Genomic DNA, 27,266 nt, shown 5'->3' on the forward strand with positions numbered 1-27,266 from the left:
GCTCAGAAGTCACATAGGAGAAAGGAGAGTCGTTTCACGCTTGTTAAGCCAAGAGGATGGTATTTCTTGTAACTCTGGGGCTGCTTGCATTATATGCCAGCCTTTTCGTTCTAGTCTTCAGGATCACGTGGGGGATTTATTACGACCAGAGCAAGATACACATCCCCTCAGAAATCAAATACCCTGGAAGAGTACGACTTTATCATATCATCACCTTATTTGGAGCGCTTCTGGTAAGTCCTCTTGCTTCTCTATGTTTTTGTGTGCATGTTCCGGCAGCATCATCATATGGATACTCGCTTTCAGTGTCACATCAAAGCTAGAACCGTCTGAGGGGGTGTGTGTGTTGCTTTGATTCAGCTCATGGGGATGCATGGTTTCAAATCTTTGACTCCGATTTTCAGCCTCCAAACGTGGTTCTAGTTCTCAGTTTTGGAAGCGCCCAGTTCGATGAATTCTGGAAAAGGTTAAAAAAAGGTGGCATGTCATACAAAAGCTTGAAATAGAGAGCAAGGGTTCCCTGAAATGCAAAAGGCAAAATGTCCCTAAGACCAAGAGTAAAACAATTATGTATATTATGTCTTTGCTTAACATTCAACGTATAGGAATCTAGTAGGCCTGGGTAACAACAGAAAATTTTGTTTCTAAAATCGATTCGTTTTTGGGGGTTTTTTGCGTTTCGTTATTTAAAATAATTACAAAATTTTCCTTTTAAAAAGTTTGATATTTACGAAATTTCGTAAATGTGAAAAAATTACAAAACATTAACGAATCGATTTCCGAAACAATAACGAATCGATTCGTTAATGGCGGACGCGACCGCGAAATACGCTAAAAAAGCTCCAAAACCTTCTGAAGCTTCCCTCTCCCTCTGTTGTTGACTGTTGGTGTGATATTATAATTTTTTTTCACTAATTAAACCATAAAACTGGCCCAGACATGCGGAAATAATAACGAAACAACCTCAAAACAATAACGAAACGAATACAATATCAAAATACGAAGCATTTACAAAACGTTTTTGAAAATTCGTTTTTTTAATAATTGCTCCAGAATGGTTCGTTATCGTTTTGTAATTGAAAAAATTAACGAATTATTAACGAATTACAAATTAACTAAACGAAACCGCCCAGCCCTAATTGCTTAACATTTGCTTAACATTCAACGTATAGGAATCTAGTACAAGTTATACATCATACAGTTCTCTAAACCAAAAATTATTTTCTTATGTGGTATAAACAACAAATTCTTACAGCAAGATATACAGCTGTTTTAAGGTTCTTTTGATAATAAATTTGTCAATAACAATACACAGTTTGTGAACCTTTTTGCAAGTCTCTTAATTCAGAGCTTCTTAATGTAGGTAAAGTTTGTCCACGGCAACACACAGTTTATCAGTCCTTTTTTCAAAATCACAGTTCGTCAACCACAACCGGTTTGGACTATATGCAGTCTTCTTCAGGTGGTAGTAGAAATCCAAAATAATAAGGTTTTTCTTAAAGTGGACAATTCTTCAAGTAAGATAAACAATGATGAGGACCTAAAGGGAACTAATTCAGTGGCTAAACATAGTAAGGAAAGCAATTATCAAAAGTAAAAAAACATTCAAAACTAGAATCAAAATACTCACATAGGTTCTCTTACAAGGTTGTCTGCTTATTTAGTATATTTCTGTGGCAAGCACAAGGGAAGCAGGTGGAGATTCCAGTATATAAAGAGAAACTAATAGTGTATGAAGATAATTTTAAAGGGTCCCCATATAGCTGTCAGTATGGGTGTGTTCCAGTTTGCAATAGTAAGTTACTCAAAAGAGAAACTTATTTATGTATTATTTGGAGTGCTTCTACCCCGCCCTTCTCCACCTGCTAAGGGGACTCAGGGCGGCTTACAAAAGGCACAATTCGATGCCCAACAATTCACAAAACACAATATACAAATTACAGTAAAATGTCAACAATTATGATTAATTAGAAACAGTCGAAAACACTACAATAGCAGCAGTAAAATCATCTTGTGGTCAAAGTTCGCCAATTCGTAAGTCCGTGATCCATCTCGCATTGTCATTGTCCTTTCCTACTCTGGTCGTCATTGTCTTATTGTCCATCTACAATAATATAGATGGGTTCCTGAGTGAAATGTATATAACAAAAATACCACTTGTATAACATAAACAGTGGTATAATTCAACAACAGTATATAAACATGCTGCACTGTTAACCTCACAGCGACTGTTAACCTCACAGAGGAAGGCCTGAGGTAGGCCGAAACCGGTCGTGGTCGGCTGTCCCACAAGCTATTTATAAGAAGACACGACTGTACTAAAAGTTTGCACCACATTGTTTGTTGTCGCTGTGGGGTTAACAGTGCAGCATGTTTATATACTGTTGTTGAATTGTGGTAGGCTGTTACACAAGCTACTTATAAGAAAATACGACTGTACTAAAAGTTTGCACCATACTGTTTGTTGTCGCTGTGAGGTTAACAGTGCAGCATGTTTATATACTGTTGTTGAATTATACCGTTGTTTATGTTATACAAGTGGTATTATTGTCCATCTGCCAGCTTACCCGAAAGCCTGGTCCCACATCCAGGTTTTTAACTTCCGTCTGAAAGAGAGGAGGGATGTCGATGACCTAATTTCCCCGGGGAGTGCATTCCACAGGCGAGGGGCCACCACTGAGAAAATCCTGTCCCTCGTCCCCACCAGCCTCATTTGTGATGCAGGTGGGGCCAAAAGCAGGGCCTCCCTAGAAGATCTTAAGCTCTGAGGTGGGATGTAGAAGGAGATACGTTCGGACAGGTATGCTGGGCCGGAGCCGTAAAGGGTTTTGTAGGTCAAAACCAGCACTTTGAATTGTGCTCGGAACTGGATCGGCAGCCAGTGGAGCTGACATAGCAGGGGGGTGGTATGCTCCCTGTATGCCGCTCCGGTGAGATATCTAGCCGCCGCCCGTTAGACTAATTGAAGTTTTTGAACAGTCTTCAAAGGCAACCCCATGTAGAGCACGTTGCAGTAATCTATTCGGGATGTAAGAGCGTGGACCACCATGGCCAAATCCGACTTCCCAAGGTACGGGTGCACTCTAGCCTCCTCTTCTTTCGCTTCATCTTTGCCAGCTCCTCAGTAAACCAAGGGGCAGGTTTAGCTCAGTTACTCGAGAGGGGGCACTCCGGAGTGATTGTATCAATTCCCCTAGTCATCTCACTGTCCCAGCAAGAGACCAGAGCATCGACAGAGTCACTAGCCAAGGAAGTGGGGAACTCCCCAAGAGCCATCAAGAAACCATTAGGATCCATAAGTTTCCTGGGGCGGACCATTCTAATGGGTCCACTACCCCTGCGGAGGGTAAGAGGCACAGTGAGTCTAACCCTGATCAGGTGGTGATCGGTCCATGGCAATGGAGTGATGGTCAGCTCCTCCATCCCGTCACCTTCATCCCACCCTGACAAAAAACCAAGTCCAATGTGTGCCTGGCACTATGGGTGGGACCAGATACTAACTGGGACAGGCCCATGGTTGCCATGGCGGCCATGAAGTCCTGAGCCGCACCTGAAGGGGGGGCTTCGGCATGAACATTGAAATCTCCCAGGACTAAAAGCCGTTGGGAGTCCAAAGCCAAGTCCGAGACCACCCCTGCTAGCTCAGGTAGGGAGACTGTTGTGCAGCGGGGTGGTCGGTACACTAACAGATTCCCTATCCTGTTCTGGTCACCAATCCTAATGCCAATACACTCAAAGGAAGATGACTGTGGGATGGGGCACCTGATCAGGGAGATAAAATCCTTATAGACCACCATGACTCCACCTCTCCGCCCTCCAGGTCTAGGTTGGTGCTGCACAGAGTAGCCAGGTCTCTGTGATACAAGCAAGGTCAGCTTGTTCTTCTAGGATTAGATCTTGAATAATAGAAGTTTTCCCATTTACCGACCTTGCATTGAACAGCACCACTTTTAACCTGGAGGGACCACCATCCTGGCACGTCAGTTGTACTTTGTCAGGAGAATGTTTTGATGTTGCCAATCTGTCCTTATCAATGTGTTTTAAAAGGCCTGTGCCTACTCACATGAAACACTGAAATGAAATAGAATCATTCAGACCCTTAGGATATACAGTTTCAAGAGTGAAAATCCAAAAGGCTTCGCGTTGTAGTAATCTAGTAGATAAATCTATATTTATGGAGGATGTAACCACCTCTAAAACTAGGACCCTAAGTGATCCTGGACTATGTTTCATGTCATGTCATCTTGCTACATGCACAACCACTGGTGTCATTTACATCATCTTTTGTCCCTGCTCCTTGATGTATGTTGGACAAACCAGCAGACAAATTAAACTCCATATCATTGAACACAAGAGAAAAATTAGAAATTAGGCTGTCGGCTCAAACCTATACAAACATTTTAATTGGAGAAAACGAAGACAAAAATATGGTTTTTCTAGGCATTCTGTACAAAGTGGCCAACAAGTTATCAGTTTTGTGTAATGGGATACATTGATTAGATTACTGAGAAAATAGTGTCCTTTGCCGTAGTAGAGTTGTAGATGTTCCTCCAACTCGATTCGACTAGATGCTTCCACCAGATGTTGATGTCTCGGTCTTTCTGGACCATATGGATGTCATCCAAGCACTGCAACAGGTTTGTTATTGTGCTGAGACACACTGCAGTGTCCTTTCCAAAGAGGCAACTCAAAAACCCTAAGGTCTCTGTCCAATTAGATCTGGTATGACAGATTTATTTGATCAGATCTCTCTATTGGGTCGACAAGTGCCACACATTGAGGATGCAGCTCAGGGGGTTTAAGGTGTTAAGCATGGACAGACACACAAACTATTTCATTCACACTTCTCTTTCAAATGTGTTTCATCTGGTGCCTGCTTATTAACAATTGGCAAGAGAAATTTACAACCTCCCCCCCCTTTCCTGGCTTGCAGGTCATTAAGTTCTGTCCTTTAAACTTTCTTCTCTTTCATCTAACTCCTTCCTTTGTTTCTTTGACAAGAAAATTCCCTTCTCCTTCTCCAATCCCCTTTTCTGTCTTACCCTTTTCCTAGCTTCTGTAATTTCGCCTTTCCCCCCATTTCTCTTTGCCCCAATCCCTTCAAACGTTCATGGGATGCTTTACTGTAGACTCATCCTAAGGCTATCATTGACAGTGCTACGCCCATGTCTGTCCGCAACGTTAATGTCTCCTTACTGTCTCCTTTTCTGTAAATAGGCAATAATCAGCAAAAAGCCTGGCATCTACAATTGGTACAAGTTCTTTGCCAAGGTCCTTAAACCAATATCATCCTCGAAGAGCTCAACACTGACGATCAAAGACTTGGTTTTCAATGAGTGTATTGGCCCAAATGAATGCAAAGCTGGGGTGAAAATTGCTGGAAGAAACATTAACAACCTCAGATATGCAGATGACACCACTCTGATGGCCAAAAGCGAGGAGGAGCTGAGGAGCCTTCTAATCAAGGTGAAAGAAGAAAGCGCAAAAGCCGGGTTGCAGCTAAACATCAAAAAAACCAAGATTATGGCAACAAGAATGACTGACAACTGGAAAATAGAGGGAGAAAATGTGGAGGCCGTGACAGACTTTGTATTTCTAGGCGCAAAGATTACTGCAGATGCAGACTGTGGCCAGGAAATCAGAAGACGCTTCCTTCTTGGGAGGAGAGCAATGTCCAGTCTTGATAAAATAGTAAAGAGTAGAGACATCAGACTGGCAACAAAGATCCATTGCCTAGTCAAAGCCATGGTCTTTCCTGTAGTCACCGACGGATGTGAGAGCTGGACCTTAGGGAAGGCTGAGCGAAGGAAGATCGATGCTTTTGAACTGTGGTGTTGGAGGAAAGTTCTGAGAGTGCTTTGGACTGCGAGAAGATCCAACCAGTCCATCCTCCAGGAAATAAAGCCCGGCTGCTCACTGGAGGGAAAGATACTAGAGACAAAGTTGAAGTCCTTTGGCCACATCATGAGGAGACAGCAAAGCCTAGAGAAGACAATTACGCTGGGGAAAGTGGAAGGAAAAAGGAAGAGGGGCCGACCAAGGGCAAGATGGATGGATGGCATCCTTGAAGTGACTGGACTGACCTTGAAGGAGCTGGGGGTGGTGACGGCCAACAGGGAGCTCTGGCGTGGGCTGGTCCATGAGGTCACGAAGGGTCGGAGACAACTGAATGAATGAACAACAAATTGGCCCAAAACAACTCCTTCTGGGAAGAGAAGAGGAGTGGTTGTCATTCCTGGAGGTGGTGGAGGTTTGAGAAATATTGGTAAGTGCTCCTGGAAACAGAGTTCAGGTGGAGTATATATTAGGCCTGGGTAACAACGGAAAAAATTGTTTCTAAAATCGATTCGTTTTTTGGGGGGTTTTGCGTTTCATTATTTAAAATAATTACAAAATTTTCCTTTTAAAAAGTTCGATATTTACGAAATTTTGTAAATGTGAAAAAAATTACAAAACATTAACGAATCGATTTCCGAAACAATAACGAATCGATTCGTTAATGGCGGACGCGACCGCGAAATACGCTAAAAAACCTCCAAAAACTTCTGAAGCTTCCCTCTCCCTCTGTTGTTGACTGTTGGTGTGATATTATAATTTTTTTTCACTAATTAAACAAAAAACTTGCCCCAGACATGCGGAAATAATAACGAAACGACCTCTAAACAATAACGAAACGAATACAATAACGAAATACGAAGCATTTACAAAACGTGTTTAAAAATTCGTTTTTAAAAAAAATTGCTCCAGAATGGTTCGTTATCGTTTTGTAATTAAATAATTAACGAATTATTAACGAATTACGAATTAACGAAACGAAACCGCCCAGCCCTAGTATATATGTATTTCTATGTACATTGTCATGAAACCCATCAGTAATAATCTCTCTTGAAACATGATGTGTTTTTCAGGGATAACCGACTCACAATGACACTACATTGCCGAGAAAACAGATTCTGTCCTTGTGACTGTTACGTAAGTGACTTCATACTCTTTCTAGTTGTGTCAGAAAAAACGTTTCAGCATTGAGGTTCTACTGTAAGAGACGTCCCACACTGTTCAATTCATTCCCATTCCAACAAACCTGACTCAACGTTTCCAAAGTAGTGCTCCCTTTTTTGGTCAACAATCTTCCCATTGGAGAAACCAACAAACCTGGAAGGTGGGTGTCTCTCATCCCAAATGGATGCCTTGTTTCAAAATGGAATGGGAGGTGCAGAATATTCCATTCCAGAATGTCATTCATGCCGTTGAATAATTCATATCGTGAACATATTGGATTATTCATGGCTAATGGGAATGTATGAGGGAAAATTATCTCAGGTGATTTCAGTCTTAATACCTTTTGCAAAACATGAAGGCGTTTCTTTGGCCCTTGACCTCTTTCTTGTTAGTTATTCTCACACTCCTTCAAACTCTGAATTTCAAACGATCAGCCTGATCTAAGGTTCCTGTTAGGTCAAGGTCAGTCTGTTCGTTAGTGTCAGCCAGTTTCCCTTCCTGCTCATTATCAGGCTGAGAACTGTCCTCTTTCTTTCTTTCTTTCTTTATTTATAATTTTTTCATATACAGTGAAAGAGGGGGAACAATCATCCAGATAGAAAGATTGGAAAGGGTAAAGGTAAGTAGGTCGGATAGCGTGAGGGGGGAAGATAGGGTGAGTGAGGAGTGAAGGGAGGGGTGGAATGGTGGGACAGGGGAGGGGGGGAAATGGGGAGTGGGTCGATCCTCCGTTCGGTCCGCAGAGAGATGATCCTCTGGTTATATTATTCTTCTTTTATTTATGTTGTCCATTAGGCCTGGGTAACAACGCAAAAATTTGTTTCTAAAATCGATTTGTAATTGGGGTGTTTTTTTGTTTCGATATTTAAAATAATTACAAAATTTTCCAAAAAAAAAGTTTGGTATTTACGAAATTTCGTAAATATTTACAAAACATTTTGTAAAGATGGCGCCCTTTTTTTTTCAATATTTTAAAAATATTTCTTAAATTTAATTATTAATTTAGTAGAATAGGGAGGAGAAATTATTATTGAGGGAAGGCAGGCACTCACTCTGGCGGGCCCTCTCGCTCGCTGCTCGCTCGCCGCTCGCCCTCTCGCTCGCCGCTCGCCCTCTCGCCCTCTCGCTAGGATGGGTTCCTTCCAGGAGGGGCTCTTTTTCCCAGGCTGCCAAACTACAACTCCCAGGATGCTACAGCATTGAGCCAATGTGGTGCCAAACCTCATCCAGGCTGCAGTGTAGATGGCTGCAGGATGGAGGGGTTTCCTGCCTCGAATTGAGAGAGAGAGAGAGAGAGAGAGAGAAGAGGAAGCAAGTGAGCCTTCTTTGGAAGAGAGCTCAGAACCCCCCTGCGAAAGGTGAGAGAGAAAGAAGAGAAAAGGAAAGAAAGAGAAGGAGACCTCCCTCTCGCCCTCTCGCTCGCCCTCTCGCTCGCCCTCTCGCTCCTCTCGCTCGCCGCTCGCCCTCGCCCTCTCGCTCGCCCTCTCGCTCGCCGCTCGCCCTCGCCCTCTCGCTCGCCGCTCGCCCTCTCACTCGCCCTCTCGCTCGCCGCTCGCCCTCGCCCTCTCGCTCGCTGCTCGCCCTCTCGCTCGCCCTCTCGCTCGCTTGCTCAGCCGGCGCCGAGAGAGGAGAGCTCCCAGCAAGCCAGGCGGCCATCTTACGTATTTCCGAAATGGACGGAAATACAAAAATTTTTGGCGCCTGCCGTTTCGATATTTAAAAACACTTCCAGGTTTAAAAATAAGTTTTGTAATCGTTTTGTAATTCAAAAATTAACGAATTTTTTAACGAATTACGAATTAACGAAACGAATTGCCCAGCCCTATTGTCCATCATTACTATTTAGCTCATAGCACTTTAAATATCTAACTTAAGTCTTTCTTTAAGGTAGTCTCCTAGAGATTTCCAATTTATCTGTTTCTCTTTATTTTGTTCCTCTAGCATGTACGAAAGCTTGTCAAGGTCTCTATATTCCATTATTTTTTGGAACCACTCTTCATTGGTTGGGATTTCCTTGTCTTTCCATTTTTGCGCGATTAGTACTCTTGCCGCGGTGGAAAGGTAAAGTAGGATTTTTTCTTCATTTTTCTTTAAGTCCAAATCCATTATATTTAGCAAATAGTATTCGGGTTTCATGTCGAATTTTACCTTGATTATATTTTGTGTATGTTTATGTATCTGTTGCCAAAAATTTTTGATCTTACATTCCCAAAATAGGTGGTAGTAAGTCCCAGTCTCTTTCTTACACTTCCAACAAGTTCCGTCACAGTTCTTATTAAATTTAGAGAGCTGCACCAGTGTTAGGTGCCATCAATAAAAGATTTTGTGCCAATTTTCTATAATACAGGGTTAGTCAAAATGAATAGGCAAATAAGAAAATTAATTTTAGACGAATGTATATTTATTGTAACCAAACTACAGCTACGTATCGACAGATAAATTATCAAAGTTTTGTCTCACCTTCAGAGATGTTCGATATGGGCGCCCCGTGTGACACGGCAGACGTCCAAGCGATAGTCCAGTTCATTCCACATCCTTTGCAGCACATCCGACGTAATGGCATCGAATGCAGCACATATGCGCTGTTTTAAGTCGTCCAAGGTCAGCGGTAATGGAGGTCGGAACACAGTGTCTTTCACATACCCCCAGAGAGAAAAGTCGCATGGTGTGAGGTCGGGGGACCTGGGGGGCCACAGGAGGAATGGAAGATCAGTCACTCCAGCACGGCCAATCCAACGTCTGGGAAGGTGTTCGTTGAGGTACTCGCGTACACTGTTGTGCCAATGCGGAGGGGCACCGTCCTGTTGGAATACGAAATCGGGCACTTTCTCTTCTAACTGTGGCATCAACCATTCAGACAACATGTCAGCGTACACTATGCCTGTTACGGTTTTCTCCGCGAAAAAGAATGGGCCAAACACGTGACGGTTGGTTATTGCACAGAAAATGTTTACCTTCGGCGAATCCCTTACATGTTCCAATACGGCATGAGGATTTTCAGATCCCCAAAAGCGGAGATTATGCCTATTGACCTTCCCGCACAGGTGAAACGTTGCCTCGTCACTGAAGACCAGTCTGTTGGCAAAGCCTTCCTCCTCTAGTCTTCGCTGCATTGATTCGCAAAAATCGTGTCGTTTCGAATAGTCACCTTTTTTCAAAGCCTGCACCATTTGCAATTTATACGGCTTGAACTGCAAACGTTTGCGTAACACGCGCCACACAGTTTTTTGCGGAACGTTCAATTCCATGGAAACACGATTTGTCGACTTCTGGGGACTTCGTTGAAAGGATGCACGAATGGATTCCACTGTGTCTTCGGAGACACGCGGTCGTCCTGTGGTTTTACCCTTGCATAAGCAGCCCGTCTCCTCAAATTGCTTTACCCACCTCGCAATGGAATGTCGATGAGGTGGTTCCTTGCCATAGTTGGCTCGAAATTCTCGCTGGACCGTAATTACTGACATTGTTTTACCAAATGTCATCACACAAAACGCCTTCTCTTTGCCTGATTCCGCCATTTTGAAAACAGCGACTCCTAGCGACGCCTAGCGGCATTAACGTACATGTGTGTTGCTCAAAAAAAACTTTGATAGTTTATCTGTCGCTACGTAGCTGTGGTTTGGTTACAGTAAACATACATTCGGGTACAATTAATTTTCTTATTGGCCTATTCATTTTGACTAACCCTGTACTACTGGCTCTTGTATATTTTAATTTGACTTTCCAGACTTGTTCCCATTCTTTTAATAATATAGTGTGGCCTATGTCCCTGGCCCATTTAATCATGTTATCTTTTATAAGTTCTTTCTCGGTATTCCATTCTAACAGGTTTTGGTATAATATTTTTATTAGTTTTTTTTTATTTTTCATTATGATGTCCCAGCAGGTGTCCTTTTCATCGAAGCATATTTTCTGATCTTCCTTAAAGCATTCCTTTATTTGTTGATATTGGAACCAACCTATTTCCTTATCTTCCCCTTTCAGTTCTTCTATGGGTTTCAGTCCCCATTCGCTATTGGTCTTTACAAGTATTTGTTTATAGTTAAGCCATCTATATCTTGGAATCTCTCGTTTATGATACGCCTCAACTGGAGATATCCACATGGGCATTTTTTTTTATAAATATAGTCCTTATACTTGTTCCAGATCTTTAACAGTGATGACCTAATATAGTGGTTGGTGAAATTCCTTTCTATTCCAGCTTTCCCGTGCCATAGGTAGTAGGCCTGGGTAACAACGCAAAAATTTGTTTCTAAAATCGATTTGTATTTGGGGGGTTTTTTTGTTTCGATATTTAAAATAATTACAAAATTTTCCCTTAAAAAAGTTCGGTATTTACGAAATTTCGTTAATATTTACAAAACATTTTGTAAAGATGGCGCCCTTTTTTTTCAATATTTTTTCAATATTTTTTCAATATTTTTTTTAATTTAATTATTAATTTAGTAGAATAGGGAGGAGAAATTATTATTAAGGAAGGAAGGCAGGCACTCACTCTGGCGGGCCCTCAAGCGCTGCCGCCGAGTCGGGCCCGGCTCCTCCGAAGCAATGCGAAATTGGGAGAAGGGCTCCCCAAAGGCCATCTAGCCCAGCCCTCCGCTAAGGAATTGGGAGAATGAAGAAGCACACCCACCGCAAAGGTGAGGAAGGAGGGACGGGCCGCCTTCCCGCTGAGGGCCGCTCGCCCTCTCGCTCGCTTGCTCAGCCGGCGCCTTCCCCGCCCTCTCCTCCTCCTCCTCCTCCTCCTCTTTCAGGCTCTGCCTCTGACTGGCTAAGGAGAGGAGAGAGAGGAGAGCTCCCAGCAAGCATCTAGCCAAGCCATCTTACGTATTTCCGAAATGGACGGAAATACAAAATTTTTTGGCGCATGCCGTTTCGATATTTAAAAACACTTCCGGGTTTAAAAATAAGTTTTGTAATCGTTTCGTAATTGCTAAAATTAACGAATATTTAACGAATTACAAAATTAACGAACGAAACCGCCCAGGCCTAATAGGTAGGTGTGCCACCCCCTTCTGACGTCGTGCCCTTCTAAGGTTAGTATTTTTTTTGGTTCTAAAGTTACCCACATTTTTACCCAGGATAAGACGCTTGCTTCGTAATATAGCTGCATATCTTTCTCTGAGTCAATCTGCACCTGCACTTGGCTATTTTCAGTATCAACAATCTCATTACTTGCTGTGGAAAACTGCATTTGCTCACCGTGTTCTTCACTGCTTATAACCTGAGTCCCATCATCCTCATCAGAGACACTCTGTGGTTCCAGCTGAGTCACAACACACATGCATTTATTATTTTTTTTAATATCAGCCCTTTCAATTGAAAGGTAGGCACTGTCTTGGAAAGCCAAGGACTCACCCACTCAAAAGAGATCTAGGGTGAATCTCCACAGCACCAGGGCCTGTGGTTTCACTTGTCCACATCACAAAAATATGATTTCTCTCCTAAATAATCTTTTTTTGAGATTGTCAGTTAAAAACAGTACGAATCAAAGATAATAATGTGCAAATTAAATATAAAAGAAAAGGAAGGGAAAAAAGAAATAATAATAATGATATAAAATTTATATCCATAAAGTAAGAAAGAGAAAAAGAAAAAAAAACTGTGTGTAGAAAATAAAAGTGTCAGAAAGATAGATATTTTGACTTCCTGGTATCCTCTAGAGGTCTTTTTTACTTTTTCCTTTCTTCTATCTCTCTTCCTCCTCTCCTTCTCCTTCTTGTCTATTTCTTTCCCTCCCTTTTAACCATCTTTCTCTTTTGGAAGAAAAAGATAAAATACACATATGCAACAGATCTGAAAGAGAACTGGGTGAAAATATCACACAGATGGTACATGACCCCCCCCCCCCAAAAAAAAAACAGGGAAAAACCTACAACAACATGAGCACAAACTGTTGAAAATGTAAAGCATGTGGTGGACATGTGATAGAGCAAAGAGATATTGGAAATAAGCCTGGGCGGTTTCGTTCGTTAATTTCGTAATTCGTTATTAATTCGTATTTAAATTAGCTTACGATCCAATATTGAACCATGCAGGAAAAGTGTGAGGAGTAAATTAGATTCGAAACCATTTTTTCAATTTATTTCGTAATTATTTTGTAATTATTTCGTAATTATTTTGTAATTATTTCGTAATTATTTTGTAATTATTTCGTAAGTATTTTCGCATGTCTGGTGCAGGTTTTATAGTTGTTTGTTTTATCACACCAACAGTCAACAACAGAGGGAGAGGGAAGCTTCAGAAGTTCCCCTGTCCCATTTCGAGGTTTTTTTTAGCATATTGCGCAATCGCGTCCGCCATTAACAAATCGATTCGTAATTATACGAAATTTCGTATATTTCGAAATTTTTAAAAGGAAAATTTCGGAATTATTAAAAAAAAGAAACGCAAGGGCAAAACAAAACGAGTTTAGAACCAAATTTTTCCGTGGTTACCCAGGCCTACAATCTAGAAGGAGATCCAAAAAATGTTAGAAATACAAATTCCCTGGAAACCAGAATTATTTGTATTACAAAAAGGAATTAGAAAGGAATATAGACACATTATTATTTTTAATAACCACGGCTGCGAGAATTTGTTTTGCGAAAAGATGGAAACGAGAGGAAACGCCAGATGAAGATCAGAAACATGGACAGACTCACTTTCCTCATGTCAAAGAGTCAAGGAATGAAAATGAAAGAAAGAGATCAGAAAAAAGTTACTGAATACTTAAAACAAAAAAGAGAAGATTTTGATGTAGTAAACAAGAATTGGAGAAAACAAAGACAAAAATATGATTTTTCTAGGCATTCTGTACAAAGTGGCCAACAAGTTATCAATTTTGTGTAATGGGATACATTGATTAGATTACTGAGAAAATAGTGTCCTTTGCCGTAGTAGAGTTGTAGATGTTCCTCCAACTCGATTCGACTAGATGCTTCCACCAGATGTTGATGTCAGAAACATCATTCTAGACCTTCTTGAAAGGTTTTCTCCTTAAGCATTTTCCCTGTCCTCCAACAGGATTCCATGGTATGCTTCCACCAAAGTGCTTCGACTGACATGCTTGGACTGACCTGCTGTGCTTCTGTCGCAACACGTGCTCTCGCCATCTCTTCTTTCACTTCATTGCTTCCAGTTCCTCAGTGAACCAAGGAGCTGGTTTAGCTCAGTTACTCGAGAGAGGGCGTTCTGGAGTGATCGTATCTATAGCCCTAGTCATCTCCCTGTCCCAGAGAGAGATCAGAGCATCGACAGAGTCACTTATCGAGGAGGCGGGGAAATCCCTAAGAGCCATCAGAAATCTATTTGGATCCATAAGTCTCCTGGGGCGGAGACCCATATAATGGGTCCACCACTCCTGCGGAGGTAGGAAGGCACAATAAGTCTAAACCTGATCAGGTGGTGGTCGGTCCATAGCAACTGATCGATGGTCAGTTCCTCCACCCCGCCGCCTTCTTCCCATCCCTGACAGAAAAACAGATCCAGCGTGCATCCAGCACTGTGGGTGGGACCCAATACTAATTGAGACAGTCCCATGAGCTTCATCCTCAATGTGTGGCACTTGTCGACCCAACAGAGAGATCTGATCAAATAAATCTGTCATACTGGATCTCCTCGCCTCTTAGGGTCTAACTGGACAGAGACCTTAGGGTTTTCGGGTTGCCTCTTTGGAAAGGACACAGCAGTGTGTCTCAGCACAATAACAAACCTGTTGCCGTGCTTGGATGACATGGTCCAGAAAGACTGAGACTGTGTCGGAACATTACTTTACCTTCTGTTTCGGCTTGGCTACTCTCATCTAGCCACCTGAATTTCTGGTCATTGCTGGTGACCCATTCTAACATTGGAAGAAGCATTTCTATAACTGGGAAGAAGAGAGGGCCCATCCCTCTCCATCCCTGCCCCTCTCCATACCTTCTTCGTTTCATTGGTGCCTTTGTCAATGTCATGTTGGAGCACTGATGTTGACTAGGTGCTTACTAGGCCTGGGTAACAACGCAAAAATTTGTTTCTAAAATCGATTTGTATTTGGGGGTTTTTTTTGTTTCGATATTTAAAATAATTACAAAATTTTCCTTTTTAAAAGTTCGGTATTTACGAAATTTCGTTATTATTAACGAATCAATTCGTTAAAATGGCGGGCGCGGTTGCGCAAAATGAAATATTAGTTTTAAATAATAGTTTTAATAATAATAGTTTTTAATAATAGTTTTAGTCCGCCCCCTCTCTATCCCTCCCTCTCCCTCCCTCTCCCTCCCTCCCACCCGCGCGGTCGCCTCCGTCTCGTTGCTGCGCCTCCTCCTGCATTTCCTTTTCCCGGCGGGGGAGGCGATCGGGGGAGTCAGCAACTGCAGCGTCGTCAGCCTTGCAGCTGCTGCTGGGCGGGGGTCTTTCCCAGGGCGGCAGATGCCAGGGCCCCGCCGAGTGGGCACGCCGGACCACCCCTGCGCCGGGCCGGGCATGTGTGGGGTGTGCAACTGTGCATGCCCAGGTGAGCCGGGAAAAGGGGGAAGAAGGGGGCGGGGGGAGCCAGGGGAGCGAGGGGAGGAAGCCAGGCCGGGAAGGGAGCTTGCTCGCTCAGTCTCTCTCTCGCCTGCCTTCCCTTCTCCTTGCCCCTGCTCGGGCCCCTTTGCAGCCCAGGAGCTGAAATAATAACGAAACAATTACAAAACAATTACAAAATAGCTTTAAAAATTCGTTTCGTTTTTTAGCTGCTCCTGGATGGTTTGTTATAGCTTCGTTATCAAGAAAAATAACGAATTATTAACGAATTACAAAATTAACAAAAGAAACCGCCCAGCCCTAGTGCTTACACAGTACTCTATGGACAGTTGGGTTCAGCAACAATAGCAGAATGGACACAATCCATTCCCTTTCCCCGTGTGTTAGTGTATGATTCAGACAGAGTACCAGTTCAAATAGGACCCAATCCAGCTGTCCAGTTCACCCCAAACCTAGAGCTTCAAACAAATTCCAAAACATCCCCAACCATGTCCGAAATTGAGAAGAGCGGGTTCATTCTAGAATAACTCAAGATGCTCAGTGAACGTACAAGAATGTCATGATACAGTTCATGGTGGGATTTAATACCTAGGTCAAATTTCCCTCGTTGAAGGAATGTCCAAAAGAGACCCAACCCTTGGACTGTTGTTTCCAGAATAGTGAGCTCTGCCCTCACAGCCCATAGGATACATTTCTTTTGGACATCTCCTTGAACAAGAACCAAGGGCAATTCAACCTGGGTGTGAAAACCCACCATCATCTGAGCATGAACTCTGATTCCACAACAAACTGGAAATCTCAGGTTCCTCTTGGACCTAGTCATGGTGTCGTAGTGCTCTCATGGTCTCAAAAAGGACACAAATATCACTAGAAGTTTCCAACCAGCACATTTTGACTTAGGGTGGGAAGAAAGATTTTCTCTGAAGAGAACTTACAGAGTTAGAAATAGCGTCTCACTTTTGGGCATCTGGAAAATAATGTGTCTAGATTTTGTATGTGTCTAGATTTTGTATGACATGCCACCTTATCTGAACCTTTTCCAGAACTCATCGAACTGGGTGCTTCCAAAACTGAGAACTAGAACCCCATTTGGAGGCTGAAAATCGGAGTCAAAGATTTGAAACCAGGTGTCCCCATGAGCTGAATCAAACCAACCCACCCCCCTCAGGAGGCTCTAGCTTTGATGTGACACTGAAAGCAAGCATCCATATGATGATGCTGCCGAAACATGCACACAAAAACACAGAGAAGCAAGAGGACTTACCAGAAGTGCTCCAAATAAGGTGATGATATGATAAAGTCGTACTCTTATTTTTATTTATTTATTTGCTTTATTTCTATTCCGCATTTTTCAGCCCGGTTAGGCGACTCAATGCGGTTTACATAATACAGGTCATCAAAACATCATAAGCAATTAAAACACATTATACATAACAGACAAAGTCAAAAACAGGGTATTTGATTTCTTTTTTTCTTTTTCTTTTTAATTTTATTAATTTAAACAACATATATACAAACAGGGTAAACCATCAAGCACAACAAATATTTTACATACAAACATACACGTTGAGGAGGCTTCCCCATATACCTATTATTAATTTACCTATATTTCCTAATTTTGTAATTCATATTTATCTCAATCTGTACATTATTAAAAACAGATTATGGGTAAGGGGGGGGGAAGTTGTAAAGGATAGCCATAATGAAGGGAAAGTATTGGGGGGTAAAAGGGGGGGGGGAAGGGGGGAGGGGGGAATGGGTCACATAAGGGGAGAGAGTAATGCTCAAGATCCTGCAAGGAAGACTCCAGCAATACATGGAGCGAGAGTTGCCAGATGTTCAAGCTGGGTTTAGAAAAGGCAGAGGAACGAGAGACCAGATTGCCAATATCCGCTGGAGAATGGAGAAAGGCAGGGAGTTTCAGAAAAACATCTATTTCTGCTTCATTGACTATTCTAAAGCCTTTGACTGTGTGGATCATAATAAATTGTGGCAAGTTCTTAGTGGGATGGGCATACCAAGCCACCTTGTCTCTCTCCTGAGGAATCTGTACAAGGACCAAGTAGCAACAGTCAGAACTGACCACGGAACAACAGACTGGTTCAAGATTGGGAAAGGCGTACGGCAAGGCTGCATCCTCTCACCCAACCTCTTTAACTTGTATGCAGAACACATCATGCGATGTGCGGGGCTGGATGAATGCAAAGCTGGGGAGAACATTGCTGGAGGAAACATTAACAACCTCAGATATGCAGATGACACCACTCTGATGGCCGAAAGCGAGGAGGAGCTGAGGAGCCTTCTAATCAAGGTGAAAGAAGAAAGCGCAAAAGCCGGGTTGCAGCTAAACGTCAAAAAAACCAAGATTATGGCAACAAGAATGATTGACAACTGGGAAATAGAGGGAGAAAATGTGGAGGCCGTGACAGACTTTATATTTCTAGGTGCAAAGATTACTGCAGATGCAGACTGTGGCCAGGAAATCAGAAGACGCTTACTTCTTGGGAGGAGAGCAATGTCCAGTCTCGATAAAATAGTAAAGAGTAGAGACATCAGACTGGCAACAAAGATCCATTGCCTAGTCAAAGCCATGGTATTCCCTGTAGTCACCTACGGATGTGAGAGCTGGACCTTAGGGAAGGCTGAGCCAAGGAAGATCGATGCTTTTGAGCTGTGGTGTTGGAGGAAAGTTCTGAGAGTGCCTTGGACTGCAAGAAGATCCAACCAGTCCATCCTCCAGGAAATAAAACCCGACAGCTCACTGGAGGGAAAGATACTAGAGACAAAGTTGAAGTCCTTTGGCCACATCATGAGGAGACAGGAAAGCCTAGAGAAGACAATGATGCTGGGGAAAGTGGAAGGCAAAAGGAAGAGGGGCCGACCAAGGGCAAGATGGATGGATGGCATCCTTGAAGTGACTGGACTGACCTTGAGGGAGCTGGGGGTGGTAACGGCCGACAGGGAGCTCTGGCGTGGGCTGGTCCATGAGGTCACGAAGGGTCGGAGACGACTGAACGAATGAACAACAACAAGGGGAGAGAAGGTGAAGGGTAAGATGGGGCGACAAGAATGGGGGGGGGGTACTTCCAGGTTTATCCAGAGTGGTTCAAACATTCTTAACTTTACATATTGAATTCTAGTTTCTCAATTTGTTATTTTTTTGTTTGTTGTTTTTTTGTTTTGTTTTTGGGTTTTTTTTCCCTTTCCCTTTCCTGGTGTGTTTAAAATTATTGTTAAGTTTTGTTTCACACCTTGTGACTGTTTCCCTTAACAAGATGTCGTTATGGTTATTTGCTCAGGGTAATTGATCCCTTATTCTTTCTTTTCTTTCATTTTTTTCTTGGATTACTTTTATATATCTATATACATCCCATTGTTTTCCTCCTTTATGAATTGTAATACTGATTCCCAGTTGGTTTTTTGAGGTATTCTGTAGTTTTGGGAGATCCTCTGCGTCAAGATGTCCATATTTATTATGTCCATTATCTTACTAGTCCAATGTTCTAATGTTGGAGCTTCTTTCGTTTTCCACCTTTTTGCTAGGACCATCCTAGCGGCTGTTGTTAAGTAGAAAATTATTTTATCATCATTCTTTTCGAGTTTGAGATTGTGAATTCCTAGTAATACAATTGCTGGTCTAAATTCAAATTTTATCTCCAATATTTTTTCTATCGATCTATGAATTTGTACCCAGTATTTTTTAATCTTTTTGCAATTCCACCACATATGTAGAAATGTTCCTTTTTCCCTCCCACATTTCCAACATCGGTCTTTTTTTTTTGTTCTTGTTAATTTTGGCTAAGATCTCAGGTGTTAGATACCATCTATAGAAGATCTTATACCAGCTCTCCTTTAAGTCGGTGGCATATGTATACTTAATTTTGTTTTTCCAGATTTTTTCCCAGTCTGCTAATGGTATTGATTGGCCTACGTCCCTTGCCCAACTTATCATATTGGTCTTCACTTGCTCTGTTTCTGTGGCCCAGATTAACAGCTGGTTATATATTTTTCTTATAAGTTTTGTATCCGTTGTTAATATGTTATCCCAGAAAGTTGTTGTAGTCTCGAAGCCTATTGTTTTGTCGATCTGGAAATTTTCTCTGATCTGATGGTAATGAAACCATGAGATAGAGGGGTCCGTTTGGTTTAGTTCTTCTCTTGATTTTAGTGTTATTTCCTGTCCCTTGATGTTTAAGAGTTGCTTGTACGTAGGCCATATTTTCCGGGGTATTTCCCTTTTATGGTGTGCTTCTGTAGGGGAAAACCACATTGGTGTTTTTTGATAGAATTTGCAAAAAAGGGTATTTTATTTCTGAGGGGATGTGTAACTTGCTCTGGTCGTAATAAATCCCCCACGTGATCCCGAAGACTAGAATGAAAAGGCTGGCATATAACGCAAGCAGCCCCAGAGTTATAAGAAATGCCATCCTCTTGGCTTAAAAGGCATGGCCCGACTCACCGAGCCAAAGAAGTTGCGGTGCAGGGCGTCCTCCATCACCATGCTTGCCTCAGGGGGACTTCTTCCTCCCAGAAGCCCCCTTGGATGGCAGGAAGGTTTCCCGCCGGCGAGTCAGTGGACCAATGGCCAACTGACCACGCCCACCATGGGAGAGGCCTGAGCTGGCCTCTCCCTCTTTGTGGGCAGCCTACAACAGCTGATCCATCCCACCCACCCTGCATGCGGTTTATGTTTTCATTGGCAGTTAACTTTTGTTGGGCATTTCCCTTGTCATGGTTACGTGGCCATGTTCTGGAGGCAATTTTTCTCCTGACATTTCGCCTGCAGCTATGGCAAGCATCCTCAGAGGTAGTGAGGTCTGTTGGAACTAGGAAAAAATGGGTTTATGTATCTGTGGAATGACCAGGGTGAGACAAAGGACTTTTGTTTGCTGGGGCTAGCTGTGAATGTTTCAGCTGATCACCTTGATTTGCATTCAATGGCTTGGTAGCGCCTGGGGGGAATCTTTTGTTGAGGGTGATTTTCTGTGCCTGTTTGTTTCCCCTCTGTTGTTTTTCTGCTGTAATTTTTGAGTTTTTTAATACTGGTAGCCAGATTTTGTTCATTTTCATGGTTTCTTCCTTTCTATTGAAATTGCCCATGGAATGCAAATCAAGGTGATCAGCTGAAACATTCACAGCTAGCCCCAGCAAACAAAAGTCCTTTGTCTCACCCTGGTCATTCCACAGATATATAAACCCATTTTTTCCTAGTTCCAACAGACCTCATTACCTCTGAGGATGCTTGCCATAGATGCAGGCGAAACGTCAGGAGAAAAATTGCCTCCAGAACATGGCCATATAGCCCGGAAAAACCTACAACAACCCATGGATTCCGGCCATGAAAGCCTTCGACAATACATTGAACATCTCTACGGGGAGAAACTGTTCCAAGACTGCACGTTGCTTAAGTCGCATTGACCGACCATCTGCTCAGGGTTCCATACTTCGCACTTTAACAACACAACTGTTCAATGCTAAGGCTTCCTGCCAAAATGGAACAGTAGAAGAGAGTCTACTGAACAAGCCAGTACCTGCTGCATACCAGGACTGCCATCTGTTGAGGAGTTCCGAAGGTGGATTGTTAAGGAAGCGGTCTGCAAACACTTAGAAACAAATGCGGTCATCGCTAATAGTCAACATGGATTTATCAAAAACAAGTCATGCCAGACTAATCTGATCTCTTTCTTCGATAGAGCTACAAGCTGGGTAGATGCGGGGAATGCCGTGGATGGAGTGTACCTGGATTTCAGTAAAGCCTTCGACAAGGTCCCCCATGACCTTCTGGCAAGGAAACTAGTCCAATGTGGGCTAGGCAAAACTACGGTGAGGTGGATCTGGAATTGGTTAAGTGGACGAACCCAGAGGGTGCTCACCAATGCTTCCTCTTCATCTTGGAAAGAAGTGACAAGTGGAGTGCCGCAGGGTTCCGTCCTGGGCCCGGTCCTGTTCAACATCTTTATTAATGACTTAGATGAAGGGCTAGAAGGCATGATCATCAAGTTTGCAGACGACACCAAATTGGGAGGGATAGCCAATACTCCAGAGGACAGGAGCAGAATCCAAAACGATCTTGACAGATTAGAGAGATGGGCCAAAACTAACAAAATGAAGTTCAACAGTGACAAATGCAAGATACTCCACTTTGGCAGAAAAAAATGAAATGCAAAGATACAGAATGGGGGACAATGCCTGGCTCGAGAGCAGTACGTGTGAAAAAGATCTTGGAGTCCTCGTGGACAACAAGTTAAACATGAGCCAACAATGTGATGTGGCGGCAAAAAAAGCCAATGGGATTTTGGCCTGCATCAATAGGAGCATAGTGTCTAGATCTAAGGAAGTCATGCTACCCCTCTATTCTGCTTTGGTTAGACCACATCTGGAATATTGTGTCCAATTCTGGGCACCACAATTCAAGAGAGATATTGACAAGCTGGAATGTGTCCAGAGGAGGGCAACTAAAATGATCAAGGGTCTGGAGAACAAGCCCTATGAGGAGCGGCTTAGGGAACTGGGCATGTTTAGCCTGAAGAAGAGAAGGCTGAGAGGAGACATGATAGCCATGTATCAATATGTGAGAGGAAGCCACAGGGAGGAGGGAGCAAGCTTGTTTTCTGCTTCCCTGGAGACTAGGATGCGGAACAATGGCTTCAAACTACAAGAGAGGAGATTCCATCTGAACATGAGGAAGAACTTCCTGACTGTGAGAGCCGTTCAGCAGTGGAACTCTCTGCCCCGGAGTGTGGTGGAGGCTCCTTCTTTGGAAGCTTTTAAGCAGAGGCTGGATGGCCATCTGTCAGGGGTGATTTGAATGCAATATTCCTGCTTCTTGGCAGGGGGTTGGACTGGATGGCCCATGAGGTCTCTTCCAACTCTTTGATTCTATGATTCTATGATTCTATGATTCTATGATTCTATGATTCTATGGAGGCATTACTTTTCATTCAACCCTGGTAAATTAAGCTAAAGCACAGTTCACATGATGTATCCCATGAGAGAGGATTAGAAAAGAGTAGGGGAAGCTTGGAGGAAGAGAAGGGAACCACTGAACACCCCCCCCCCCATAAGCCTCACGGAGACCCAATGGCTCTGCGGAGCACAGTTTGAGAACTGCTGTGCTTGATTAATGTACATTGTAGTTCATATATTGTCTCCTTTGAAAAGGGGTGTCATGGTATAAACTGTATGGATGGCATGCGTCTGACATAATTAGCCACTCCCTAACCAATTAATGACTGTCTGGGCAGAGGATGGCATTTCACAATTAATTAATTCCCTATTTAAAGGGGAGACTGATGGGATGCAGAACCTCAGAAGTCATCCAGGAAAAAGGACAGTTCTTTCATGCTTGTTTGCCAAGAGGATGGCATTTCTTGCCTCTCTGGGAATGCTCGCGTTGTATGCCAGCCTTCTTGCTCTCTTCTTGAAGGTTGCATGGGCCATTTATTGTGATCAGAGAAGGGTGCACATTCCCCCGGAAATCAAATACCCCATAACACTACGAATTATGCATACCAAAATGAGAATTGGATCACTTGTGGTAAGTCCTCTGAAATTTTAATGCACTTTTCTTTGTCTAATGTACATTTTTCGATGGCATCATCATACGAATGCTTTCTTTCTCTGCGTCGCACCAAGACAAGGGCCTTCTGAAGGGCATGGGTTGCTTTGACTCAGCTCACGGGGAGGGATGGTTTCAAATCTTCAGCTCTGATTTCCAGCCTGTAAATGTGGTTCTAGTTCTCAGTTTTGGAAGCGCCCAGTTCGAAGAGCTCCAAAAAAGTTAAAATAAGGTGGCTTGTCATACAACCTCCAGATCCATTTGTACCTGAAAATGGGACGATATTTCTTTCCAAAGTCAAAACATGCTTTTTGGAAACTTCTAGAGATATTTGTATCCTCTTTGAGACCATGAGAGCACTGTGACACCATGTCTAGGTCCAACAGGATCCTGGGATTTGCAGTTTGTTGTGGAATCAGAGTTCTTGCTCTAAAAAGGGACCTTCTCCAAGATACAGTTCATGGTGGGTTTTCATACTCAGATCAAATTGCCCTTCGTTCTTGTTCAAGGAGATACCTAAAAGAAGTGTGTCCTATGGGCTGTGAAGCCAGAGCTCACAAGTATGGAAATAGCAGCCCAAGTGACAGGTCTCTTTTGGACATTCCTTCAACAAGAATTGAAGGTATTTTGAGCTGGGTATTAAATCCCACCATGAATTGTATCATGACATTCTTGTACTTTTGCTGAGCACCTTGAGTTATTCTGGGTGGAACCCAATCTTTCCAACTTCAGACAAGGTTGGGGAATATCCTGGAATTTGCTTGAAGCTCCAGGCTTGAGGTCAACTGGATAACTAGATTGGGTCCTGTTTGAACTGTTTCCGTCTGGACCATACACCAGCACAGGGGGGAAGAGAATGGATTGTGTCCATGCTGCCACTGTTGCTGATCCCAACTGTCAGTAGAGCACTATCTAGTCATCGGCAGTGCCCCGATATGACGTTGGGAGAGGCAGCAATGAAGCAAAGAAGGGAGGGAGGAAGATGGACCCTCTCTTCTTCCCAGTTGTAGATGCTTCTTCTGACGTTAGTATGGGGTACCAGCAATGACCCAGAATTCAGGTGGCTAGCTGAGAGTAGCCATGCCAAGGCAGAAGTGAAGTGATATTCTGACACAGTCTCGGTCTTTCTGGACCATATGGATGCCATCCAAGCACTGCAACAGGTGTGTTAATGTGCTGAGACACACTGCTGTGTCCCTTCTAAAAAGGCAACCCAAAAACCCTAGGGTCTCTGTCCAATTAGACCCTAAGAGGTGAGAAGTTCTGGTATGACAGATTTATTTGATCAGATTTCTCTGTTGGGTTGACAATTGCCACACATCGAGAATGTAGCTCAGTGGGTTTTATAGTCTTAGGTTTTAAGCCTGGACAGACACACAAACTATTTCATTCACACCTCTCTTTCCCATTGTTCTCATCTGATGCCTCCTTATCAACAAATGACAACAGCAATTCACAACCATTTCCCCCCGTTTCCTGATTGCAGGTCTTTTGAACTTTCTCTTCTTTCAGCTAACTCTTTCCCTTGTGGCTTTGACTAGAAATTTTCCATCTCCCTCTTTTTGTCTAAACCTGTTCCTGGCTTGGTAATTTTCCATTGTTTACATTTCTCTTTGCCTCAGTCCCATCAAACGTTCATGGGATGATCTCTTCTAGATTCGGCCTAAGGCTGTCACTTTCTGTACGTAAGCCCTGTGTCCACATGACATTTATTTCTCCTTTATATTTTTCTGTTAACAGAAAATATTTGTTAAAAAAGTTGGCTTGCACAATCAATTCAAATTGGTTGAGTGGTTGTTCAGAACATTTACACCCAAGTGGAGCCCAACACTGACGATCAAGGACTTGATTTTTGATGACATTCCGGTCAGAGTGTATTGGCCGAAAACAATTCCTTCTGGGAAGAGAAGAGGAGTGGTTCTCATTCCAACAGGTGGTGGAATTATAGGAAATATTGGTAAGTTCTCCAGGAATCAGAGTTCAGGTGGAATATATAGGATTTTTCTATTTACATAGTCATGAAACCCATCAGTAATAATGTCTCTTGAAACATGGTGTGTTTTTCAGGGATAAGTGACGCACAATGCCGCTACATTGCCCAGGAAACGGATTCTGTCGTTATGTCTGTTGCGTAAGTTACTTCATACTCATTCTGGCTCTATCAGAATGGACCTTCTCACACACAATTCGATCCATTTCTTTTCCAAGAAACTTGACTGAATGTTTCCAAAGAAGTATTCCCTTTCTCAATAACCCATTTTCCTATTGGAGAAGCCAATCAACAACGGAAGAGGGTGTCTCTCATCCCAAATGGAAGCCTTGTATCAAAATGTTAAGGGAGATGCAGAACGTTCCTTTCCAAAATGTCAATCATGTGGTTGAAAAATTCATATCATGAGTGTACTATTTTATTCACATAATCCACTCAGATACCATGTTTCCCAGCGCAGCCACTGGAAGGCAAAGGGGTGTGAAAGCAGGGAAGGAGGAGGTTAGGGGGAGCCAGGCTTGTGAGGAGGAGTAGGAAGTGTGGTGTGCAAGGGGAGGGGGAGGGAGGGTGGGGAAAAGAGGAGAGAGAAGGCAAAGGGATTGAGTGAGAGAGGGGGAGGGGGAGATCATACTCCGCACACATGCTGAGGCAGTACATATACTGTATAGTAGGGCTGGGCGGTTTCGTTAATTCGTAATTCGTTAAAAAAATCGTTAATTTTTCAATTACAAAACGATAACGAACCAGTCTGGAGCAATTTTTTAAAAAACCGAATTTTTAAATCGTTTCGTAAATGTTTTGTATTTCGTTATCGTATTCGTTTCGTTATCATTTTGAGGTCGTTTCGTTATTATTTCCGCATGTCTGGGGCAAGTTTTATAGTTGTTTTTGGTTTTCTAAGGGTTTTTATAGTTGTTTTTGGTTTAATTAAGCTTCAGAAGTTCCCCCTGTCCCATTTGGAGGTTTTTTAGCGTATTGCACAGTCGCGTCCGCCATTAACGAATCGATTCGTTATTGTTTCGGAAATCGATTCGTTATTGTTTTGTAATTTTTTTTCACATTTACGAAATTTTGTAAATATCGAACTTTTTTAAAGGAAAATTTTGTAATTATTTTAAATAACGAAACGCAAAAACCCCCAAAAAACGAATCGATTTTAGAAACAAATTTTTCCGTTGTTACCCAGGCCTACTGTATAGTGTCCCTACTTCACGGATTTTCACTTATCATGGCTTGTCCTGGAACGTAACATCCGCGATAAGTGAAGGAACACTGTACACAAAAACAATACTGTGCACATCCCTACAGGACATTGGACTTGAATTGTAACAGGAGTTTTTAGGATATTCTGTGCCTAAAATTCAGATAACGTTACCATGTGGATTGCAGATTCAGACCATTTCTCATTTTTGCTTCAGGTTTCGTTTGGCTCCAGAACATCCATTCCCAATCCCAGAGATGGACTGCTGCATAGCTACTAAGCACTTTTTGAAAAATGCAGAGAAATACGGAGTGGACCCAAATCGCATTGTTCTCTATGGTGAATGTGGCGGAGGGACATTTGCTGCAGTCGTGTGTCAATATTTGGCAGTCAGGAAAGATCTCCCAAAGCTAGGAGGCCAGATCCTCGTCTATCCGATGTTGCAATCCATCGATTTCAATTTGCCTTCTTATCAGCAATACCATTCGGTCCCTTTGTTGTTCAAGAAACAGGCCTTGAAGCTTGCTACTCTGCTTCTGACTGGGAAGGAGATCAACGTGGAGGGCATCATGAAGAATGCTCATCTACCCGAACATGTGTGGATGAAATACAGGAAATGGGTCAATCCCGATGACATTCCAGAAAGATTTAAGGGCAGGGGTTACGTGCCCATGGAGCGGCCTCCGTTTAACCAAGAACTTTACGAAACCATAAAAGAATCCCTCAGCCCCATGTATTCCCCACTTTTAGCAGAGGATGACGTGATCCGCCAGCTCCCCAAGACTTTCCTTTTAACCTGTGAATACGATATTTTCCGAGATGACGGGCTCTTGTTCAAGAAACGGCTAGACGACAACGGCGTCCCAGTGACGTGGTATCACCTCGAGGACGAATTCCACGGAACATTGTTTAGGTTTCGTAGTTGGCCAGTGGAATACCCTACACGGAAACTCCATTGCCAGCATATAAATAATTTCATTAGCAGTATATAAAACACAAGTTTTATTTTATTGTCGAAGGGTTTCATGGCT

General features: G+C 42.8%; 1 protein-coding gene across 1 annotated transcript; it reads left to right on the forward strand.

Moving 5' to 3' along the window:
- The first annotated feature begins 56 nt into the window (after window positions 1–56).
- On the forward strand, window positions 57–27,266 carry LOC132764922 (arylacetamide deacetylase-like 4). The gene is made up of 4 exons (XM_067472795.1): window positions 57–233; window positions 24,785–25,001; window positions 25,112–25,175; window positions 26,453–27,266. Exons 1-4 carry the CDS (start codon window positions 57–59, stop codon window positions 27,225–27,227), a joined length of 1,233 nt encoding a protein of 410 aa, XP_067328896.1. The 3' UTR covers window positions 27,228–27,266.

The sequence above is a fragment of the Anolis sagrei genome, chromosome 13 (assembly GCF_037176765.1).
Source record: "Anolis sagrei isolate rAnoSag1 chromosome 13, rAnoSag1.mat, whole genome shotgun sequence".
Classification (NCBI taxonomy): Eukaryota; Metazoa; Chordata; class Lepidosauria; order Squamata; family Dactyloidae; genus Anolis; species Anolis sagrei.

Bases quoted from the DNA above. Each gene is read 5' to 3' on its own strand.
- LOC132764922 (XM_067472795.1), top strand. From the start codon at position 57: ATGGTATTTCTTGTAACTCTGGGGCTGCTTGCATTATATGCCAGCCTT. The intron at 234-24,784 runs GTAAGTCCTCTT...TTCTGTTAACAG, and splicing joins CCTTATTTGGAGCGCTTCTG to AAAATATTTGTTAAAAAAGT. The intron at 25,176-26,452 runs GTAAGTTACTTC...TTTTTGCTTCAG, and splicing joins TCTGTCGTTATGTCTGTTGC to GTTTCGTTTGGCTCCAGAAC.